Consider the following 24543-nt stretch of genomic DNA (forward strand, 5'->3'; position numbering starts at 1 on the left):
GGGGTATACAACTTTTTTTTTTTTTTCAAAATGTGATTTTTATTGAAAAAAATTGTACAAAAAAAAGTAAATGAACAGCGATAACACAACAGAGAGGTAAACTAAGAAAAGAGTTAGACATATCAACGTTGGCCTAACATGGACAATACCATCAAGGAATCGTGTCCATCTCCCGTCCATCGGGAGACCAAAGTGATACAACATGTCCAAGTTTAATAGTAGACTATAGGTCATAGGCAGAATATGCAAATCTGTATTCCATGATGTAATTAGGAAGTCAGTGTTATGGTCAGCAGGATTTATTAAAAAAAAACTAAAATGAAAACTCTACGGAGCCCTCTGGGCCACTGACTACTAACCAACCTGGTGTGAACACAGGCTAACAGTTCCTGTCACTGCCAGCTAAAATAAATGACCAGGTGCGCTCTGTTAACATTCACAGTGGCATGCAGTCAGAGCAGCCACACAAATAAACAAACTGGCTAGCCTGAACTCCAGGACTAGCCAGAGACCAAGTAAACCCTGTGTGTGGTAGTTCCACCCAAACACCCAGGCAACTACTGCCAAGCCCACTCCCAGTCACCCTGTCTGAGAAGTAATGCTAGCTGCCCCTACAGAGTTGTACCACACATACAAGGCAGCGTGCTGCCTGACTAACTGTGGAATTGCTAGCTCAGGGGTCATTTGCGAACTAGGGCATTTCTAGTTTACAGGCTGGAACCCATACATACAAACACACACATCATTTCAGGTTTGGAATGAGATCATAGAGCACCGGGTGTCCAGACTAGCCCCCTTATATAGGCAAGGGGCGGTCACCAGCAAATAGCCCAGCTGCCCAATCCGAGCGTCTATTGGTCGACTCCTATGTCGATCACCCCGTCGACCACGCCCGGCTGCTGCAAGACAGATTAACCCCTGCAACCCTGGATTGTGCAGAGTAACAGGCAGCGGCGCCCATATCATGGCCGCAGTTACTGCACAATCCTAACAGTCAGGTGCCTCAGTGTTGCAAACCAATAGAGGGCGCTCGCTGGAATGTGCAAGCCTGTCTTCCCTGATGTAATTAGGAAGACAGAATTCCAGTGAACTAGCCCTGTAACGGCTGCTCCCTTTAACATCATGCTCGACTTTCTAAGAGGCCTTTGTTTTGCAATGATGCTGGGATTATTACCAGGTATAGTCTCTCAACTGAGAACGGCCATTTTGAGGTTATTGCATCTCGTCAGCCCGGTGTAGACCTCTACCAGATTAGTCTTCAATACACTGGGCTTACGAGATGCAATAACATCAGAACGGCCGTCCTCGGTTGAGAGACTATACCTGGTAATAAACCCAGCATCATTGCAAAACAAAGGCCTCTTAGAAAGTCGAGCGTGATGTTAAAGTGAGCAGCCTTTATTGGGCTATATCACTGAGATTATGTCTTCCTAATTACATCAGGGAAGACAGGCTTGCACATTCCAGTGAGCGCCCTCTATTGGTTTGCAACACTGAGGCACCTGACTGTTAGGATTGTGCAGTAACTGCGGCCATGATATGGGCGCCGCTGCCTGTTACTCTGCACAATCCAGGGTTGCAGGGGTTAATCTGCCTTGCAGCACCTGACTTCCTAATTATATCATGGAAGACAGATTTGCATATTCTTCCCATGGTCCCTTGCAAAGTGGAGTGCTAAAGGCTTAATAAGTCCCTACACACCTATATGGTGGTCTTTCCCCAAGGAGTGACGATATCCCCCTAACCCTATATAGGTCATAGAGAGATAGTACAATGTGTGTAGTCCCCAGTAAGGCCCAGTAGCATATTAGACTGATCTAAACAGAGCCTAAGTAAGTGACATTACTCCATCTGCCACTTTTCTAAGAATGCCTTTTGGTATCCTGAGGTAGTTTATAATTACAAACCCCCAAAGTATTGGATTCTGCAGTATTGTCAGCCTGATGTCCCGGAATATTTCTAATAACCTAAAGAATCTTTGTTAATATCATCATTTTTACTATATCCTTATCTATGGATGACGGATGCCCTTCAGTCTTGTGGCTCCATCATTCATTATGTTGTAGAGCGACTCTCTGGCTCCATAGACTTCATCCATTTTATGTGATAGAAGACAAATAGAGCAGTAACTACTAATACACATCCAGATAATGTCAGATGGATTATATTCTGCCGGGTATATCCAGAATTGTCTGGAAAAAAAAAAAATATTTGTTAAATTCTTAAAAAATCAAAAACAAATAATAATATCATGAGAAAGAGCCCATTTATGGTTAAAGTTTGCTTATACTAATGAAAATTATCACATTAAAATGTTTACTTTTACATTGTACACAATGGAGGTGAGGATGATGGCCTCTGATATACCTCCTCTCTAAGGTTGAGGGCTAGGGTTGAGCGATCAGGATCGGAAAAGATTAGATTCCGATCGGCGATCGAGTAAATTTCACGATCATGATCAGAACTCCGATCCCGATCTTTTTCGGCTGGATCGAGGTCTCACGTTAGTTCCCACAATGCTTGGCTACTGGCCATTGGTTTGGCTGAGCCATCGGGATCGGGAAAGATCGGATCCCGATCAGCGATCGAGCAACTTTCACGATCGGGATCGGCTGGAAAATGATCGAAAATCGGATTTTAGAAACGATCCTGAAATCTCAAGATCGACTCAAACCTACTGAGGGCCAATGTTGTGGAAATGCAGATTTTCTTTTGTTGCAGATTTTTAAGCCAAAGCCAAGAGTGAGTTGAGCAAAAGAGGGAAGTTGGTTGGAATGAATACTAATGGTAGAACCAAGGGTGGACTGTATTGGAAAGAGTTAATTTTGCCCCATAATGCTTCTATCACTACAATTCTGGCTTTGTTTTAGATTTGTACTATGTTATTATACAGGGAGGGCAAATCACATTCCAGACCAATGACCATAAGAAATGGGCACAAATCAGTCCCTTATGTCAACTTCTGGAAAGATCTCTACTAGAGATGAGCGAGTAGTATTGGATCGAGTAGGTATTCGATCGAATACTATGGTATTCGAAATACTCGTACTCGATCGAGTACCACTCGCTATTCGAATGGAAAAGTTTGATGCAGAACCAGCATTGATTGGCCGAATGCTATACAGTCGGACAATCAACGCTGGTTCTTCTCCTACCTTTAGAAGTCTTCTCCGTGCAGCTTCCCCACGGCGTCTTCCGGCTCTGAATTCACTCTGCCAGGCATCAGGCCTGGGCAGAGCCCACTGTGCATGCCCGCTTGTAGTGCGGACATGCGCAGTCGGCTCTGCCCAGGCCCGATGCCTGGCAGAGTGAATTCAGAGCCGGAAGACGCCGCGGGGACCCTGCAAGGAAAAGACTGCACGGAGGATCCAGCCCGACCCTCACTCATGGACTTGGTAAGTATAATTTGATCGAATGTTGCCTACCCCTGAAACGAGCATTTTCCCCCCATAGACTATAATAGGGTTCGATATTCGATTCGAGTAGTCGAATATTGAGGGGCTACTTGAAACGAATATTGAACCTCAAATATTTTACTGCTTGCTCATCTCTAATCTCTACATTAAAGGGATTCTACCACTAAAACACATTTTTTTCTAGTTAACACGTCGGAATAGCCTTTAGAAAGGCTATTCGTCTCCTACCTTTGGATGGGCTCTCCGCCGCGCCCTTCGTTCAAAATACCGGTTTTTACCGGTATGCTAATGAGATCTCTCGCGGCGATGGGGGCGTCCCCCATCGCAGGAGCAGCGATGGGGGCGTCCCCATTGCAGCTCGAAAACCGACCACAGCGCCGCCTCTATGGTCTTGCGTATCCTCCCCTTGCTTCTTCAGCGTCCTGTCGGAGGCCTGCGCAGTACGCTCTGTTCGGCAAAGATTGCCGAACGTACTGCGCATGCGCGAAATTGCAGTGCCCGCACTATACCGGTACAAACCGGTATTTTGAACGAACGGCGCAGCGGAGAGCCCATCCAAAGGTAGGAGACAAATAGCCTTTCTAAAGGCTATTCTGACGTGTTACCTAGAAAAAAATGTGTTTTAGTGGTAGAATCCCTTTAAGGAGGGGTTGGAAGATTATAAAGGTTTAGTGTATAATATAATAGGCAGTACTTAGCTTTAGCTCATCTATGAATTACCTATATGATCCCCCAAATTGAGTGTTTCTATCTTTTACTTACTTGCTTATCTTCCTTATTTTCTTATCTTTTATTACAATCCCCTATATCATCGGTGTGTGACATTCTTGTCCTCACTATCTTTAGAACCGACTGTAAAAATCACTAAATCTTGTAAAATATATTAAAGCAATTTTATAGAATGTATCCGGTACCTGAATGAAGTTAGTCAGTAAGAAGTTCTCCCATGTAGAAGACATGACCATTGTCTATACTCACCTTCTATCTGGATTATTGTCTCTGCACTTCTCTTCCTTACTCTGCCATCTGTAGTTTCCACCTCACATGAATATTTCCCAGAATCCTCCAGCTGGACATTGTAGACTTCATAGGTATCACTGACACCAAATCCCTGAACAATCCCTCCTTCTCTGTAGAAAGCAATCCGCAGTTGTGTATTGTGTCTGGGAGGAGGAGGGAGACTTGTCTGACATGTCAGGGTCATGTTATCTGCCTTTGAAACTGAGTGTGGAGTAACTTTTAAAGATGGAGTCATGAACAGTTCTAGAAAAGGAACAAAAGTGATGATCACAGATTACAGAGTTATATCTCTATACTATAAAAATTAATTCCTGTCTGTCTGTCTGTTCTTTATGCGCGACCAAACGACTGGACCGATCTTCACCAAATTTGGCACACAGATACTTCAAGTGTTTGGGAAGGTTTAAGATGAGGACCCAACTCACTTGAATGTACCGTTTCCGGAGATACAGCTTTTCCAAAACCCTGACCCCCCCAGTAAATACAAACCTGCAAGTCTGTTACTCATATTCCAACTGCCATACACACGGTTACTCCACATGTACAATACAACACTGATATCCAAACTGAGATACACGCATCGGAGGATTAGATACACAGAGCATCATCAAGTATCACATGCCAGAGGATTAAATATACGTGTCTGCACACAGTTCCACAAGATGGAGGATTAGATACGTACGTCTGAACACAGTTCCACATGCCACAGGATTAGATACACGTGTCTTCACACAGTACCACACGCTGGAGGATTAGATACACAGGTCAGCACACAGTATCACACACCGAAGGATTAGATACATACATCTGCACACAGTTCCACATGCCAGAGGATTAGATATGCACATCTGCACACAGTACCACACGCTGGAGGATTAGATACACAAGTCATCACACAGTATCACACGCCGGGGATTAGATATGCGCGTCTGCACATGGTACCACACACTGGAGAATTAGATACACAACTCAGCACACAGTACCACATGCCGGAGGGTTAACTACGCTGTCAGCACACAGTTCCACACGCCGGAGAATTATATTTGCGCTTCTGCGCACAGTACCACACGCTGGAGGATTAGATATGTGCATCTATACACAGTTACACATGCAACAGGATTATATACGCACGTCTGCGCACAGTTTCCTATGCCGGAGGATTAGATACACACATTTTCATACAATACCACACACCAGAGGATTAGATACACGCCACTGCGCACAATACCACATGGGAAGGGTTAGATACATGCATCTGCACACAGTACCACACGCCAGATGATTAGATACACTTGTCTGCACACAGTACCACACACCGGAGGATTAAATGAGAATGTCTGCACACAGTATTATTTGCCAGAGGATTAGATATGCACATATGCACACAGTACCACACGCTGAAGAATTAGATACACAATTCAGCACACAGTACTACATGCTGGATCGTTAAATATGCTGTCTGCACACAGTACCACAAGCCGGAGGATTAGATATGCGCGTCTTCACACAATTCCACACGCCGGAGGATTATATATGTGCCACTGCACACAATACCACATGCAGAGAGATTGGATACACACCACTGAACAAAATACCACATGCCAGAGGATTAGATATACAGCACTGCACACAATACCACATGCCAGAGGATTAGATACATGGCTCTGCACACAGTACCACATATTAGAGTTTTACTCCAGGTTTCCATAGCAATCCAGCCATTTTTCTTCACTGCTTTATGTCAGCTTTAAAGAGGCAGGGCGCTGTGGATGACACTATTACACAAGGTCACATACACACAACTTTACTCCAGGTCTCGATAACAACTGATCTCAGGCTGTTCACTGATATCCGAAATGAGATACACATAATCACATGACACTTATGGACACACAAATGATATACAAAATAAACCAGTGCAAAACTGGACAATTCTTATGGGGCCATTACACAAACAAAAAATGAAATATACCTGTACGAATCCAGGTGCCCCTACACACACACATATATATATATATATATATATATATATATATATATATATATATATATATATATATATATATATAGTCCTATGAAAAAGTTTGGGCACCCCTATTAATCTTAATCATTTTTAGTTCTAAATATTTTGGTGGTTGCAGCAGCCATTTCAGTTTGATATATCTAATAACTGATGGACACAGTAATATTTCAGGATTGAAATGAGGTTTATTGTACTAACAGAAAATGTGCAATATGCATTAAACCAAAATTTGACCGGTGCAAAAGTATGGGCACCCTTATCATTTTATTGATTTGAATACTCCTAACTACTTGTTACTGACTTACTGAAGCACAAAATTGGTTTTGTAACCTCACTGAGCTTTGAACTTCATAGCCAGATCTATCCAATCATGAGAAAAGGTATTTAAGGTGGCCAATTGCAAGTTGTTCCCCTATTTGAATCTCCTCTGAAGAGTGGCATCATGGGCTACTCAAAACAACTCTCAAATTATCTGAAAACAGATCATTCAACATAGTTGTTCAGGGGAAGGATACACAAAGTTGTCTCAGAGATTTAACCTGTCAGTTTCCACTGTGAGGAACATAGTAAGGAAATGGAAGACCACAGGGACAGTTCTTGTTAAGCCCAGAAGTGGCAGGCCAAGAAAAATATCAGAAAGGCAGAGAAGAAGAATGGTGAGAACAGTCAAGGACAATCCACAGACCACCTCCAAAGAGCTGCAGCATCATCTTGCTGCAGATGGTGTCACTGTGCATCAGTCAACAATACAGTGCACTTTGCACAAGGAGAAGCTGTATGGGAGAGTGATGAGAAAGAAGCCGTTTCTGCACGTACGCCACAAACAGAGTCGCCTGAGGTATGCAAAAGCACATTTGCACAAGGCAGCTTCATTTCGGAAGAAGGTCATGTGGACTGATGAAACAAAGATTGAGTTGTTTGGTCATACAAAAAGGCGTTATGCATGGCATCCAAAAAAACAGCATTCCAAGAAAAACACTTGCTATCCACTGTAAAATTTGGTGGAGGTTCCATCATGCTTTGGGGCTGTGTGGCCAATGCCGGCACCGGGAATCTTGTTAAAGTTGAGGGTCGCATGGATTCCACTCAGTATCAGCAGATTCTTGAGAATAATGTTCAAGAATCAGTGACGAAGTTGAAGTTACGCCGGGGATGGATATTTCAGCAAGACAATGATCCAAAACACTGCTCCAAATCGACTCAGGCATTCATGCAGAGGAACAATTACAATGTTCTGGAATGGCCATCCCAGTCCCCAGACCTGAATATCATTGAACATCTGTGGGATGATTTGAAGCGGGCTGTCCATGCTCGGCGACCATCAAACTTCACTGAACTTGAATTGTTTTGCAAAGAGGAATGGTCCAAAATCCCTTCATCCAGGATCCAGGAACTGATTAAGAGCTACAGGAAGCGACTAGAAGCTGTTATCTTTGTAAAAGGAGGATGTACTAAATATTAATGTCACTTTTCTGTTGAGGTGCCCATACTTTTGCACCGGTCAAATTTTGGTTTAATGCATATTGCACATTTTCTGTTAGTACAATAAACCTCATTTCAATCCTGAAATATTACTGTGTCCATCAGTTATTAGATATATCAAACTGAAATGGCTGCTGCAAACACCAAAATATTTAGAACTAAAAATGATTAAGATTAATAGGGGTGCCCAAACTTTTTCATAGGACTGTATATATATATATTACAGATTTGTAGGGGTTTAAAAGACCGGTTACCTACCTTGTACCCATATGTTGTGCCCATCACTGATCTTTATTGTAGAATGGATTGAGGTTCTTACATGACATGTATAATTCCCAGAATCCTCCAGCTGAGCAGACTGAACCTCATATTTATTAGATGGAGAAGAATCCTGAACCTTCCGTCCATCTCTATAGAAAGTAAACTGGACATCTCTAGGCCTTACGTATGTACTAAGAGTCGTGTCACATATCAGGGTGAAGGGATATCCTTCAAACATTACTTTATTGATCACGATAATACGTGGACTTGAAAACAGCTCTAATAATGGAGAAAGATGATACAGAGATATTACGATGTCCCTCATAACTAAATTTTTCAGATGTAATATCCATGACCATTGTCTATACTCACCTCCTATCTGGATTATTGTCTCTGCACTTCTCTTCCTTACTCTGCCATCTGTAGTTTCCACCTCACATGAATATTTCCCAGAATCCTCCAGCTGTACATTGTAGACTTCATAGGTATCACTGACACCAAATCCCTGAACAATCCCTCCTTCTCTGTAGAAAGCAATCTGCAGTTGTGTATTGTGTCTGGGAGGAGGAGGGAGACTTGTCTGACATGTCAGGGCCATCTTATCTGTAGTAATAACTGGTTGTGGGGTCACTGATATTGTTGGGGTCGTGAACAGATCTAGAAAAGGAACGTAAGTGATGTAAACAGATTATAGATATATGTAGGGGTATGGATTACAGAAATCATCCAGTGACTTAAAACATAATTTGTAGGTTTTGCAAATATAAATTAATTGAAGTTACTTTAATTACAAAGTATTGGTAACCCAAATGAATTCCGCTTTCCTGGTCTTATAACTTGGATGTCCAAGTTGTGTCAATGTCAGGAGCTTTCTCCCCCTCTTTATGTCAGTGATGTGATATCGCCATCATTGTTCAGCTCATTAGATATGTCTGCGTTTATACCAATGCTTCGGGCCTACTTGCATGACGTCCCTGACGTCACATGGCTGGGGCCTGCATCCTTATGCCTCGCGATGCAGGCCCCAGTTCATGTCATGTCACATACATCATTGAAGATGGCCAACATCACTAGGCAGTGCAGCCGCGCCCAGGGAAAGGTAAGTAACAGTGTTTTTCATGTTTTTATACTCCCTTGGTCTCCAATTATTATACTCTGGAGTCTGAAAAGACCCCAGAGTATAATAAATGTTCATGGGTGTCCACAATGGGGTATAATACTGTGTGCAGGGGCCACTATGGGGTATAATACTGTGTGCAGGGGCCACTATGGGGCATAATACTGTGTGTCTAAGGGCCACGATGCGGTATCATAATGGGTGCAGGGGCCACTATGGAGCATAATATTATGTGCAGGGATCACTACTGGGCATAATGTTGTGTGCAGGGGCCACTATGGGGCATAATACTGTGTGCAGGGGCCACTATGGGACATAATACTGTGTGCAGGGGCCACTATGGGGCATAATACTGTGTGCAGGGCCACTATGGGACATAATACTGTGTTCAGGGGCCACTATGGGGCATAATACTGTGTGTAGGGACCACTATAGCGCATAATAGTGTGTGCAGGGGCCACTATGGGACATAATACTGTGTGCAGGGGCCACAATGGGACATAATACTGTGTTCAGGGGCCACTATGGGGCATAATACTGTGTGTAGGGACCACTATAGCGCATAATAGTGTGTGCAGGGGCCACTATGGGACATAATACTGTGTGCAGGGGCCACAATGGGGTATCATACTGTGTGCAGGGGACACTGTGAGGTATAATAGTGCGTACAGGAATGATTTTGGTATAATGGGGATGCTAGGAGAAAAACAAAAAGGCAATAAAGATGTGGCCGCAAAGATTTGTCACAGGTTGCAGTTGTATGGGAATGTGATAGGTCCTATTTAGGGATAACACCCCTCTGCTGCTGCTGTATACTCCGGCCCAGGTTTAATAACTAGGCTACACCCAGAAAGTAGCCAAATATTTCAGCTTCTGTTCAAAAATTGCCACTTTCTAAGCCAGATTGCTGTAAATGAATAGCACAGCTGGTGCACGGGCAACACATGGATGTCATCCGTATGCCGCCTGTCCACTGGCCACGCTTCTGTGGCCCCATACATTCAATGAATAGGAGCCGCAGAATCATGGTCGCACAGGCATCTACATTGCAAGGGGTGAAATATGTTCCAAAAGTCTGATGTGAAAATATCCTCAGTATATAAAGCATGTTATGAATTTGACAATCTCTCACTTGTGCGTTACACGTTCCCAGTTTGTGGAATTTCACTTTATAAATTGGCCACAAATTTGCTGCCTATGCATATAAATAGTCCTGGATTTACCGTGAACAGCTAGAGAAACCACATCGACATATTGATAATATATTCCACGACGATAGATTTGTTTTGTGCAATTATATTTCCCAGCAGTCGTCTTGGTTACATCTCTAATATAATATTCTGCATTATCTGACCAGTCTCTAATGACTCTGTTATCTTTGTAAAATCTTGTCTTTCCTCCAGAGTATCCAGGATAGTGGTGGCATCTTATATTTATCTCATCTCCTTCATAGACATATAGAGGGATCTGCAGGATGACCCAACCTGTAATATACAATGATATAAGATGAGGAGACATACAGAAGAGTCTGCAGGATGAGCCAACCTGGAATATACAATGATATAAGATGAGGAGACATATAGAGGGATCTGCAGGATGAACCAACCTGTAATATACAATGATATAAGATGAGGAGACATATAGAGGGATCTGCAGGATGAGCCAACCTGGAATATACAATGATATAAGATGAGGATACATACAGAAGAGTCTGCAGGATGAGCCAACCTGTAATATACAATGATATAAGATGAGGAGATATATAGAGGGATCTGCAGGATGATCCAACCTGTAATATACAATTATATAAGATGAGGAGACATATAGAGGGATCTGCAGGATGAGCCAACCTGTAATATACAATGATATAAGATGAGGAGACATACAGAAGAGTCTGCAGGATGAGCCAACCTGTAATATACAATGATATAAGACGAGGAGACATATAGAGGGATCTGCAGGATGATCCAACCTGTAATATACAATGATATAAGATGAGGAGACATATAGAGGGATCTGCAGGATGATCCAACCTGTAATATACAATGATATAAGATGAGGAGACATATAGAGGGATCTTCAGGATGAGCCAACCTGTAATATACAATGATATAAGATGAGGAGACATACAGAAGAGTCTGCAGGATGAGCCAACCTGTAATATACAATGATATAAGATGAGGAGACATATAGAGGGATCTGCAGGATGAGCCAACCTGTAATATACAATGATATAAGATGAGGAGACATACAGAAGAGTCTGCAGGATGAGCCAACCTGGAATATACAATGATATAAGATGAGGAGACATATAGAGGGATCTGCAGGATGATGCAACCTGTAATATACAATGATATAAGATGAGGAGACATATAGAGGGATCTGCAGGATGATCCAACCTGTAATATACAATGATATAAGATGAGGAGACATATAGAGGGATCTGCAGGATGAGCCAACCTGTAATATACAATGATATAAGATGAGGAGACATACAGAAGAGTCTGCAGGATGAGCCAACCTGGAATATACAATGATATAAGATGAGGAGACATATAGAGGGATCTGCAGGATGAACCAACCTGTAATATACAATGATATAAGATGAGGAGACATATAGAGGGATCTGCAGGATGAGCCAACCTGGAATATACAATGATATAAGATGAGGATACATACAGAAGAGTCTGCAGGATGAGCCAACCTGTAATATACAATGATATAAGATGAGGAGATATATAGAGGGATCTGCAGGATGATCCAACCTGTAATATACAATTATATAAGATAAGGAGACATATAGAGGGATCTGCAGGATGAGCCAACCTGTAATATACAATGATATAAGATGAGGAGACATACAGAAGAGTCTGCAGGATGAGCCAACCTGTAATATACAATGATATAAGACGAGGAGACATATAGAGGGATCTGCAGGATGATCCAACCTGTAATATACAATGATATAAGATGAGGAGACATATAGAGGGATCTGCAGGATGATCCAACCTGTAATATACAATGATATAAGATGAGGAGACATATAGAGGGATCTTCAGGATGAGCCAACCTGTAATATACAATGATATAAGATGAGGAGACATACAGAAGAGTCTGCAGGATGAGCCAACCTGTAATATACAATGATATAAGATGAGGAGACATATAGAGGGATCTGCAGGATGAGCCAACCTGTAATATACAATGATATAAGATGAGGAGACATACAGAAGAGTCTGCAGGATGAGCCAACCTGGAATATACAATGATATAAGATGAGGAGACATATAGAGGGATCTGCAGGATGATGCAACCTGTAATATACAATGATATAAGATGAGGAGACATATAGAGGGATCTGCAGGATGATCCAACCTGTAATATACAATGATATAAGATGAGGAGACATATAGAGGGATCTGCAGGATGAGCCAACCTGTAATATACAATGATATAAGATGAGGAGACATACAGAAGAGTCTGCAGGATGAGCCAACCTGTAATATACAATGATATAAGATGAGGAGACATACAGAAGAGTCTGCAGGATGAGCCAACCTGGAATATACAATGATATAAGATGAGGAGACATATAGAGGGATCTGCAGGATGAACCAACCTGTAATATACAATGATATAAGATGAGGAGACATATAGAGGGATCTGCAGGATGAGCCAACCTGGAATATACAATGATATAAGATGAGGATACATACAGAAGAGTCTGCAGGATGAGCCAACCTGTAATATACAATGATATAAGATGAGGAGATATATAGAGGGATCTGCAGGATGATCCAACCTGTAATATACAATTATATAAGATGAGGAGACATATAGAGGGATCTGCAGGATGAGCCAACCTGTAATATACAATGATATAAGATGAGGAGACATACAGAAGAGTCTGCAGGATGAGCCAACCTGTAATATACAATGATATAAGACGAGGAGACATATAGAGGGATCTGCAGGATGATCCAACCTGTAATATACAATGATATAAGATGAGGAGACATATAGAGGGATCTGCAGGATGATCCAACCTGTAATATACAATGATATAAGATGAGGAGACATATAGAGGGATCTTCAGGATGAGCCAACCTGTAATATACAATGATATAAGATGAGGAGACATACAGAAGAGTCTGCAGGATGAGCCAACCTGTAATATACAATGATATAAGATGAGGAGACATATAGAGGGATCTGCAGGATGAGCCAACCTGTAATATACAATGATATAAGATGAGGAGACATACAGAAGAGTCTGCAGGATGAGCCAACCTGGAATATACAATGATATAAGATGAGGAGACATATAGAGGGATCTGCAGGATGATGCAACCTGTAATATACAATGATATAAGATGAGGAGACATATAGAGGGATCTGCAGGATGATCCAACCTGTAATATACAATGATATAAGATGAGGAGACATATAGAGGGATCTGCAGGATGAGCCAACCTGTAATATACAATGATATAAGATGAGGAGACATACAGAAGAGTCTGCAGGATGAGCCAACCTGTAATATACAATGATATAAGATGAGGAGACATATAGAGGGATCTGCAGGATGAGCCAACCTGGAATATACAATGATATAAGATGAGGAGACATACAGAAGAGTCTGCAGGATGAGCCAACCTGTAATATACAATGATATAAGACGAGGAGACATATAGAGGGATCTGCAGGATGATACATCCTGTAATATACAATGATATAAGATGAGGAGACATACAGAAGAGTCTGCAGGATGAGCCAACCTGTAATATACAATGATATAAGATGAGGAGACATATAGAGGGATCTGCAGGATGAGCCAACCTGTAATATACAATGATATAAGGTCTTATCCACATGACTAAGCCGTTTTAAAGTCCATATTTGTTTTGATTCCATTCTGTTTTTCCCTCTTTGACGGCCGAGGATTATCCGTTTTCCATCTGTTTTTAATGGACCGTTGCAAAAACAACCCATTGATCTGTTTTTTAACAGATGTAACTCAGATACCAATCCATTTAGCATTAAAAATGGATCCATAGATTTCTATTGTATCTGTGTGTCTGTCTAAAGAGACAAAGAAAGAGCACATCTGTTTCTTTATCTGAACACCTTCGTCATGTGAATATACTCATTCACTGTCAATGTTTTTAAAATGAGTATTAAAAAAAAGCCATAGCATTGCTGATTTTTCACTGTTGGATGAAAAAGGCTTAAGATGAGGTAATATAGAGGAGCAGATAATAATAAGGGCAAAATGAGTGGCTGCCCGGTGCCCAAGGCTGCAAGGGGGCCCAGCAACAAGTAATTGCCCATTTTATCCCATTATATTTTGACCTTTCATCTGCCCATATAGTCGACTACTGTTGTGGTGCCCGGGAGTTTACTGGAGGTGAGTATTGTGAGGTTGTTGGTCAAAACTTGTTAGTATTTATGAGATTTGTCCAGCAGTTTTATTGGGATAGAACATGTTATTATACTCTGGGGTCTCTTCAGATCCCATAATATAACTAGTAACAATGTTAGAGAGAATATTAGGGAACAAAATCCCAAAATTGCCAGGATGCATGCTGTTTTTCAGAGATGTAGGATACAGTACGCTCGTAGGACAACGTAGATCTTTTATTGGTACGGATGAGAGTATCGTGTCCTCCTTCCATACCAATAAAAGTTCCATGTTGTACTATGATCGTATCGTGTCCTACTACTGTAACAATAAAAGTTCTACGTTGTACTACAAGCGTATCGTGTCCTACTTCCATACCAATAAAAGTTCCATGTTGTACTATGATCGTATCGTGTCCTACTACTGTAACAATAAAAGTTCTACGTTGTACTACAAGCGTATCGTGTCCTACTTCCGTACCAATAAAAGTTCCATGTTGTACTATGATCGTATCGTGTCCTACTACTGTACCAATAAAAGTGCTACGCTGTACTACAAGCGTATCATGTCCTACGTCTGTACCAATAAAAGTTCTCTGTCGTACTACGAGTGTATCGTGTCCTACTTCTGTACCAATAAAAGTTCTCCATTGTACTACCAGCATATCGTGTCCTACCTCCGTACCAATAAAAGTTCTATGTTGTACTACAAGCATATCGTGCCCTACTACTGTACCAATAAAAGTTCCACATTATACTATGAGCATATCGTGTCCTACTTCCATACCAATAAAAGTTCTACATTGTACTATGATCGTATCGTGTCGTACTTCCGTACCAATAAAAGTTCTCTGTTGTACTACGAGCGTATCATGTCCTATTTCCGTACCAATAAAAGTTCTCTATTGTACTACCAGTGTATCATGTCCTACTTCCGAACCAATAAAAGTTCCATGTTGTACTACGAGCGTATTGTGTCCTACTTTCGTACCAATAAAAGTTTTCCATTGTACTACCAGCGTTTCGTGTCCTACTTCCGTACCAATAAAAGTTTTACGTTGTACTATGATCGTATCGTGTCCTACTTCCGTACCAATAAAAGTTCCACGTTGTACTATGAGTGTATTGTGTCCTACTTCTGTACCAATAAAAGTTCTCCGTTGTACTATGAGTGTATTGTGTCCTACTTTCGTACCAATAAAATGTCTACGTTGTACTACCAGCGTTTCGTGTCCTACTTCCGTACCAATAAAAGTTTTACATTGTACTATGATCGTATCGTGTCCTACTACTGTACCAATAAAAGTTCTCCGTTGTACTACAAGCGTATCATGTCCTACTTCTGTACCAATAAAAGTTCCATGTTGTACTACGAGTGTATTGTGTCTACTTCTCCGCAAGAGAGTGCAAATCCTGTCAATTTTGGGATTTTGTTCCCAAATATTCTCTCTGATTCCACACAACTCCAGATCATTCTGGTAGACACTAGCCAGTGGTCGCTGCCCACTTCACCCCTCGGATTTCCAAGCGTCTTCTTCAAAAGAAGCCTGTGACTCAGTATTGAATTGGTTGAGCACACGTTTTCTGTTACCCCCTTTCCTGGGCTCCTCTTTCCTCTTCGGGCCTTTCTTGGCCTCTTGAATGATGCCCAATCACAGGTCTTACATGTCCCTGACATTATTCAGGATGCTAGAGGAAGTCCAAAGAGGAACGGGAACCATGGGCAGGTGAGTAATACTTATAATGCTTATGCTTAATAATGCTTATTTTCATCTCTTGGGCCTCCTTTTATTATAAAGAGAGACCCCAGAGTATATTAGTAATTCGGTGGTGACCCCCAAAAATGTTCAGATCGACCAAACCTGAAATTTTTGAAAAATTAATAACATAAATAGAAGTTGACTATCCCTATGTATGTGTTTTTTTTTTTTGTTTATTTATTTTTAATGTGGGGGCTACTCTGGGACATTATACTGTATGACGGGGCCACTGTTGGACGGTATACTGTATAAGGGCCATTATGGGACATTATATTGTGTAGCGGGAGAATTATGGAACATAATATGGTGGGGGGCCTCTATGAGACATTATACTGCATTATACTGTCACAGGGCTCTTTGGTGTGAATGTAGATAGTACATTTTTTAAGAACAATACGGGGCCCATGGTACCCTTAAGCTACAGTCACACAACAGTGAATAATGGCCATGTGACATTGTTTTTTTTTAATGGTAGAAACACGAAAGCATTATATTCAACATCAGTGAATGGGGGCTATTCACATGACCATTACTATGACAGTCCGTTGTCATGAACTGTCAAGATATAGGTCATGTCCTATTTTTGGTTGGTTTTCACGGAACCCTCCATACAGTAAAATGAAAACGGGTGCCCCTGTGGTTCAAGATGACAGTGAAAAATGTACATTTTTCATGGCCACTTTGCACCTTGGTTGTTTGAATGTAGTCTTATCTGCCCTTGGAGATACAACTTGTTACCTTGTCTGTATATATATGATCTGGTAGATTTACTCACCATGACTAACCTCCAGTCTAGCGGGGTCACTTATTTCTCCAGGTCTGCTCTGACATTGGTAACTTCCACTGTGTGATGTTTCAGCCTTCTGTATTATATAGGATTTCCCATTGTATACTTGCTCACTGTCTTTGTACCATATATAATCCATCCCCTCTCCTATAGTAGATCCCACATCACAGGTCATTGTTATCTGCTCTGATGTAAAGATCTTCTTGTAGTCTGGAGTGAAGGCCACCGCAGGTCTGATGGCGGCTCCTATAAGACATCAGGGATCATATAGGGGAATTGTAGACATAATATCCTGCACATTCTACTTATCACAGCACCTCAGAACCACAACCTCTTTCCAAAAAGTTTCTATAACAGAACAATACCAAGTCATGTGCCAAAAATCTGAATGGGTAATAGAACATCTAAGGCACCCTGCATGCGGCATCCATCCCCTTCTATTCAAACTGGAATGGGAATAATATTGGTGTAATATGTAAACTGACTCTAGGGTATCTTGTAAAGATTCCTCAGTAAGGTCAGGTGTACATGTGCACCATCTTGTCAATGCATAAGGGACACCTTGGCCAGAATCAAGTATGCATATAGGCCTGATATCAAACCAGGAGTTCCCTGGGAGAAGAGTGCATTAATAAGGGGGTATGCAGAGATCTGGCTATCAGGCCGCGGATATTGGGTTGATAGAACATGTCTGATTTTCAGGAACCTGAAAAATGATGACCTCAAGATTGCATGGGGTCACAGAAGGAAGTTATCTCATATTGCGACCAGGAGCGAGCACCAAGTAGACCAGTTAGTTTAGGAACCCCCATAGAGGGTTTACGATGGGATGTCTGTGACTTGTTTTGCCATGAGAGACAAATTTTTCTTGAATCTCTATAAATCGTCACATCTTGGTGCTGCTTGTGCTCCCATAAAGGGATAATTTTTGGTGGCTTTTTTGTACACTTAATTCTTTATCACAAGCAAACTAACTGTATAATAAACAGTCTCTGCCTAGCCTGTAAGGAATACGGGTTTGTCATTGGAGAGTTAGGAGTGGACCTCATGGACAAAAATAGTCTTTAGACGGTCTGGTAACTAGTGAAAGAATAAAGGACGGAAGAATAAAGCTGGTCACTTACCTTCTTGTATGAGAACCAACCCTATAAAACGAAATAGAAAAATGGGGTTCACATATGTGCAGTAATATATAAAGATGAGCGAACAGTAAAATGTTCAATATTCGATATTCGTTTCGAGTAGCCCTTCAATATTCGACTACTCAAATCGAATATCAAACCCTATTATACTCTATGGGGGAAAAATGCTCGTTTCAGGGGTAGGCAGCATTCGATCAAATTGAACTTACCAAGTCCACGAGTGAGGGTCGGGCTGGATCCTCCGAGAAGTCTCCGTGCAGCGTCCGCGAGGCGTCTTTTGGCTCTGAATTCACTCTGCCAGGCATCGGGCCTGTGCAGAGCCGACTGCGCATGCCCACACTACAAGAAAATGGCCGCTTACAGTCAAAGCGGCCATTTTGGCTCTGCCCAGGCCCGATGCCTGGCAGAGTGAATTCAGAGCTGGAAGACGCCGTGGGGACGCTGCACAGAGAAGACTTCTAAAGGTAGGAGAAGAACCAGCGTTGATTGTCCGACTGTATAGCATTCGGCCAATCAATGCTGGTTCTGCATCAAACTTTTCCATTCGAATAGCGAGTAGTATTCGATCGAGTACAAGTATTTAGAATACCGTAGTATTCGATCGAATACTACTTGCTCATCTCTAGTAATATAGTCTTGTTCCCTATTATTGCATTGATACGTTTTTACTTGAACCCAACAGAGTTACTTCTCTACTAGGTGTCATTTCTTTAAACAATAAAACTTAAAGGGATCACAAGGAGGGAACAGTATAAAATAACAAAATAATTAGATCTCACCCAAGCTTCTCTACAACATCTACAATCCCACTTCCCTACTGTCCAGCTCTTTTTATTCCGTTGTTCAAACAGCCGTGTGAAGTCTTTTTTGTGTTACAAATTGTTTTATCTAATGGGATCCTTCAGGGGCTCATCTAGAAGTTTGGGTTTTTATACTAGAATGCCTCTTAACTACCCCCCCCCATTGATTAGATATTGGCCAGCTCCATAACGGATCAGCTATGTAGGCGTACATTAGGTCCCTGTCCTATACAGTTTATGGTATTGGAAGCAATCAGTTCAACGACCTGTGTAATGGCCGAGCACCAAATCTGCAGCTCAGTTCCCTTTGACATCGATGCTGTAGTAGAGCTTGCTTGCTTCTGGCCGCTGTGAAAGGAATTTTGTACACTTGAAAAAGGGCTGTAATCCAGAAATGCGTTGTGTGTGTGTTAATAAAAGAAGTATCATTGTCATCTACAGGCGAGCGCCGAATCCCGTGAGGAGACTGGTTCAGTCTACACCATTACCTATACATCCCTGTGGTGACTACAGCAGATACCTTGACCTCTGTCATCTGTTTGCTACTTGCATTAAGGGTTGTTGTGCCATCTGCACAACCCTATCAGGTGAGAAAAACAGAATTCAGGTTCATCTCCAGCTCCTCTCATCTGCTGTGCATCGGGGCTGGTTGCTGATCATTGCTGTGCATTTGGGCTCATTGCTGCATCCTCAACCCACAAGTCCAAGACTGACTCCCATCACTTCTATGGATCGGATGGAGCAGCTATTCCAGCATTAACATAACTTTTATCACTGCTTGGAGGTGCTTCACCTTGGTATGCAATTTCTGCACTTGAGAAAGGACCCGTGGTGGTCCGAAACGTGTCGTGCATCTTATTTGTCTCGTACTAAAAAACCCTCTTTAGGAAACCCCTTTAATATAAACTGTAACCTGACCATATCCATCTTACACAGGTACAGGTTCATTATATCGGAGGTTGGCATAAGCCTAGCCCAGTGAGCTGGAGAAGATCAGGACAGTATGACAATACGTATCGAAATACCGCCATGTAAAAGCAGGCAAAGTACAGCCCAGTGTAGTCCTCATGATAATATAATAATCTCCTCAATCTCTTCACTTCACAGCATCTAAGATCAGATATTCCAGCACAATAATAGTGACTAGTCCATAGTAATGGCGGTATATGAGGAGTAGTCACAGCTGACATTAGACCTGTGCACAGCCGTATAGAGGACATAGGATGGGAGACTTGGGGTGTAGCCCGGTAACTTGTAGTAATGTCCGGGATTTATAGGAGATTATTAACCCCTTCTTATAATTCCCCATCACAGACTGAAAGACATGAAGATCATTGTACTTACAGAGTAATAAGACGGACATCTCTGCGGACATGATGGATGGAGACAACGCTGCACAGATTGAAAAAGGAACTTGGTTTGTGTCGGTGTCTTCAAGTTTATGACAAGAATAAAGGAAGGAAGAAGTATGGCGAAATAGTTACTGTCATTCACGTCACTGTTATTTTACAGTAGAATCATGAGATACATAGTAAGAGTCGGCCGTAGTTTGGGTGATGTCATGTGTGATACTTCCCATGAGTGTCCCTATATGGTGCGATGTCATATAGTGTCTAATTCTATACACTATACACTATGGTGCACACTGTGATATCTGACATTGGCACAGTATTACTTACAGGCTGTTACCTAAATAACAATGGTATATAGTGCCACTACTATACCCTGTAAGAATGAATATATTATACAGTGTCTGAACAGCAGGGTCCATTCCTTCTTACTGTCTTTCTATCACACAAAGCACAAAACATTGATCCAGCTCACCAAACCATGCCCAAAAAACCTCTTAACCTCTCGGATAGCGGAAGACTCGAACCAGTAGAAGAATTTATAAAAATCCAGTGTCAACCAGGCAGAAAATCTTCAATAAGATGTAGCTTTTATTTTAAATCCAGATAAAAATGTTACAGGGTAACAGGGAGTAGGAAACCAAACTAACTCGTGATGTGGCTACGCGTTTCAGAACGAAAAACGTTCCTTCCTCATTTCCAGAAATGAGGCAAAGCTATGAGACCGAACAGAAACAGGGGATAAGTGAGTCTTTTTTTTCACACCTCCCTGGTGGCCACAGTGGTCTTTCTAATTTATGGACAACCTCCTTAACCCCTTAAAGGGATTCTACTAGAGATGAGCGAACAGTGTTCTATCAAACACATGTTCGATCGGATATCAGGCTGTTCGATGTGTTCGATTCGAATCGAACATCACGTGGCAAACTCAAAAAAAATTTGATTCCCCTCCCACCTTCCCTGGCGCTTTTTTTGCACCAATAACAGCGCAGGGGAGGTGGGACAGGAACTACGACACCGGAGGCATTGAAAAAAATCGGAAAAAGTCATTGGCTGCCGAAATCAGGTGACCTCCATTTTAGACAAATAGTGGATTTCAAATCCGGGTCATATGAGAATGTGAACTTTGTGACTAAGAGACAGGGATAGCTGTACAGGCAGGGATAGCTAGGGATAACCTTTATTTAGGGGGGAATGTTATTAAAAATAACTTTTTGGGGCTCTATCGGGTGTGTAATTGTGATTTTTGTGACATAAACTTTTTCCAATAGGAATGCATTGGACAGCGCTGATTGGCCAGAGTACGGAACTCGACCAATCAGCGCTGGCTCTGCTGGAGGAGGCGGAGTCTAAGATCGCTCCACACCAGTCTCCATTCAGGTCCGACCTTAGACTCCGCCTCCTCCAGCAGAGCCAGCGCTGATTGGCCGCAGGCTGGCCAATGCATTCCTATGCGAATGCAGAGACTTAGCAGTGCTGAGCCAGTTCTGCTCAACTACACATCTGATGTAGCAGAGCCGAGTGTGCATCAGATGTAGCAGAGCCGAGTGTGCATAGGAATGCATTGGCCAGCCTTCGGCCAATCAGCGCTGGCTCTGCCGGAGGAGGCGGCGTCTAAGGTCGGACCTGAATGGAGACTGGTGTGGAGCGATCTTAGACTCCGCCTCCTCCAGCAGAGCCAGCGCTGATTGGTCGAATTCCGTACTCTGGCCAATCAGCACTGGCCAATGCATTTCTATGGGGAAAAGTTAGCTTGCGAAAATCGCAAACTGACAGGGATTTCCATGAAATAAAGTGACTTTTATGCCCCCAGACATGCTTCCCCTGCTGTCCCAGTGTCATTCCAGAGGTGTTGGTATCATTTCCTGGGGTGTCATAGTGGACTTGGTGACCCTCCAGACACGGATTTGGGTTTCCCCCTTAACGAGTATATGTTCCCCATAGACTATAATGGGGTTCGAAACCCATTCGAACACACGAACAGTGAGCAGCTGTTCGAATCGAATTTCGAACCTCGAACATTTTAGTGTTCGCTCATCTCTAGATTCTACCATTAAATCAACTTTTTTTCTAATTACCACGTCGGAATAGCCTTAAGAAAGGCTATTTGTCTCCTACCTTTAGATGTGGTCTCCGTCGCACCGTTCCTTAGAAATAACAGTACTTACCGGTATGCTAATGAGGTATCAGCAGCAATGGGGGCATCCTTCTTCTTGATCTGCTTCCTCCCCTTGTCTGTCGTCTTCTTTCTTCATGTCTGACACCTGCGCAGTCGGCTCTGACAACGAGACCCTGTTAGAGCCGACTGCGCATGCTCAGTAAGGTCCGTACAGCCCTCCGACGCGCAAGTGAACTCATCCAGGCGTCAGAGGGCTGTACGGACCTTACTGAGCATGCGCAGTCGGCTCTAACAGGGTGTCAGAGCCGACTGCGCAGGCGTTAGACAGGACGAAGAAAGAAGACGACAGACAAGGGGAGGAGGCAGATGAAGAAGAAGGACCTCATTAGCATACCGGTAAGTACCAGTATTTCTAAGGAACGGCGCGACGAAGACCACATCTAAAGGTAGGAGACGAATAGCCTTTCTTAAGGCTATTCCGACGTGGTAATTAGAAAAAAAGCTGATTTAATTGTAGAATCCCTTTAACGAATATTGAAAGGGTTTCTGCATGGCCCATACAGTGGCCCCTCACCAGTCCCCTCTATAGCAGTATTGGGTCATTACTTACCTGTCTGCTGCTGGTCCTTGTGACTCTAGGCACACTGATGTGACATCATGTGGGCCTAGAACAGGAAGAAGTAGGAGGTGCCGAAGAGAAACCCGTTTCTGACAAATCTGTGAGTGGTAGATCAGAAAGTCTGTGGTTTCTGTTTTACTAGTGGCAGAGAAGCCTCAATGGTGCCACTTCTCCCCAGTTTAGTGACCCGGTTGTTAAAACCAGATTGCAAAACCAGGGAGAACCTGGCTGCATCACTTACCTCTCCCGGCTCCTGCCCGCGGCCTCTCAACTTCCGCTTCAGCCGGGGTCCTGTGCCCTGCACATCACCACATTGTTATGACATCATGTGTGGCATAAAGGGAACCCGCTGGCCAGGAGCAAGGAGAGGTATGTGAATAGGGGCTGTTAATGCCTATCAAAAAAAGCTGTGGGAGACTGGAAGGGCCCCCTAAAGGCACAGGGCGTTATCCGGTGGGCCAGTCCAACCCTGTGCCCGGCAGTTTCATTTGGACTAAAAATTCCCAAACTGAAACTGCCATTATTATACTCTTCAGAACCCACAGAATAATAAGTGGAGGCCCAAGGAAGATGAGCAAACATAACAAACAGTGTTATTCTCCTCTCCTTGGCTCCAGTGTGTCTTCTTGGGGCTTCTTCTAGCCTCCTGAATGACGTCTGGGACTGCCTGTGATTGGGCCTCAGTGGTCACGTGGGTACAACAGCATAACAACAATCCTAGGCCTCAGCAGTCCCTGAAGTCATCCAGGAGACCAGAAGAAAATCAGATACACTGGATTTTAATGCATTGTGGCCACTATGGGACATTATACTGTATGGAGGGCCAATATGTGACATTACACTGCACAGAGAGGTCACTATGGCATATACTGTGTGGATTTCACCGGTTTTCTCAAAGTCAAATATGGCAGATACCACTGGCTTCTACATCAGGGCCGTCCTCCAAATTACATGACATGACCCGTGTTAGACAATAGAAATTTAGAGGTCCTTCATCTTCAGGCCTCCTGTACGTGACCATAATGGTTTTCACTGTCCACAAATACTATATCAGTAGGTCATGTGCAAACCCGAAACCGCCAAAAGGTTTGTAGGATTCCGTACACTTGTCTGCTCCGCGAATGCAGGCAACAATAAGACGAGCTTCATAATTTGTGATCCTTGTATATGGCACCGACAAACGGCCATAGTAATAAAGGAGTCCGGACTTCTATCTGCAATTGTGGATCAAACTATGGTCAGGAACAG

The 24543-nt window shown here is 42.6% G+C and overlaps 2 protein-coding genes across 2 annotated transcripts in view; both read right to left on the reverse strand.

The window, feature by feature from the left end:
* The window catches only part of LOC142214623 (Fc receptor-like protein 5), a 384847-nt gene that overhangs the window by 103211 nt on the left and 257093 nt on the right, over positions 1–24543 (reverse strand). The window lies entirely within an intron of this gene.
* LOC142214300 (Fc receptor-like protein 5) overlaps positions 2056–24543 on the reverse strand; it is a 97763-nt gene continuing 75275 nt past the window's right edge. Inside the window, exons 8-10 of the mRNA XM_075283211.1 lie at positions 8575–8859; positions 4395–4679; positions 2056–2192 (exon numbers count right to left, since the gene is read on the reverse strand). Of these exons, the coding sequence (XP_075139312.1) occupies positions 2056–2192; positions 4395–4679; positions 8575–8859 (707 nt within the window). The remainder of the gene's footprint in view (positions 2193–4394; positions 4680–8574; positions 8860–24543) is intronic.

This window comes from Leptodactylus fuscus, chromosome 7 (assembly GCF_031893055.1).
Source record: "Leptodactylus fuscus isolate aLepFus1 chromosome 7, aLepFus1.hap2, whole genome shotgun sequence".
In the NCBI taxonomy this organism is placed as follows: domain Eukaryota; kingdom Metazoa; phylum Chordata; class Amphibia; order Anura; family Leptodactylidae; genus Leptodactylus; species Leptodactylus fuscus.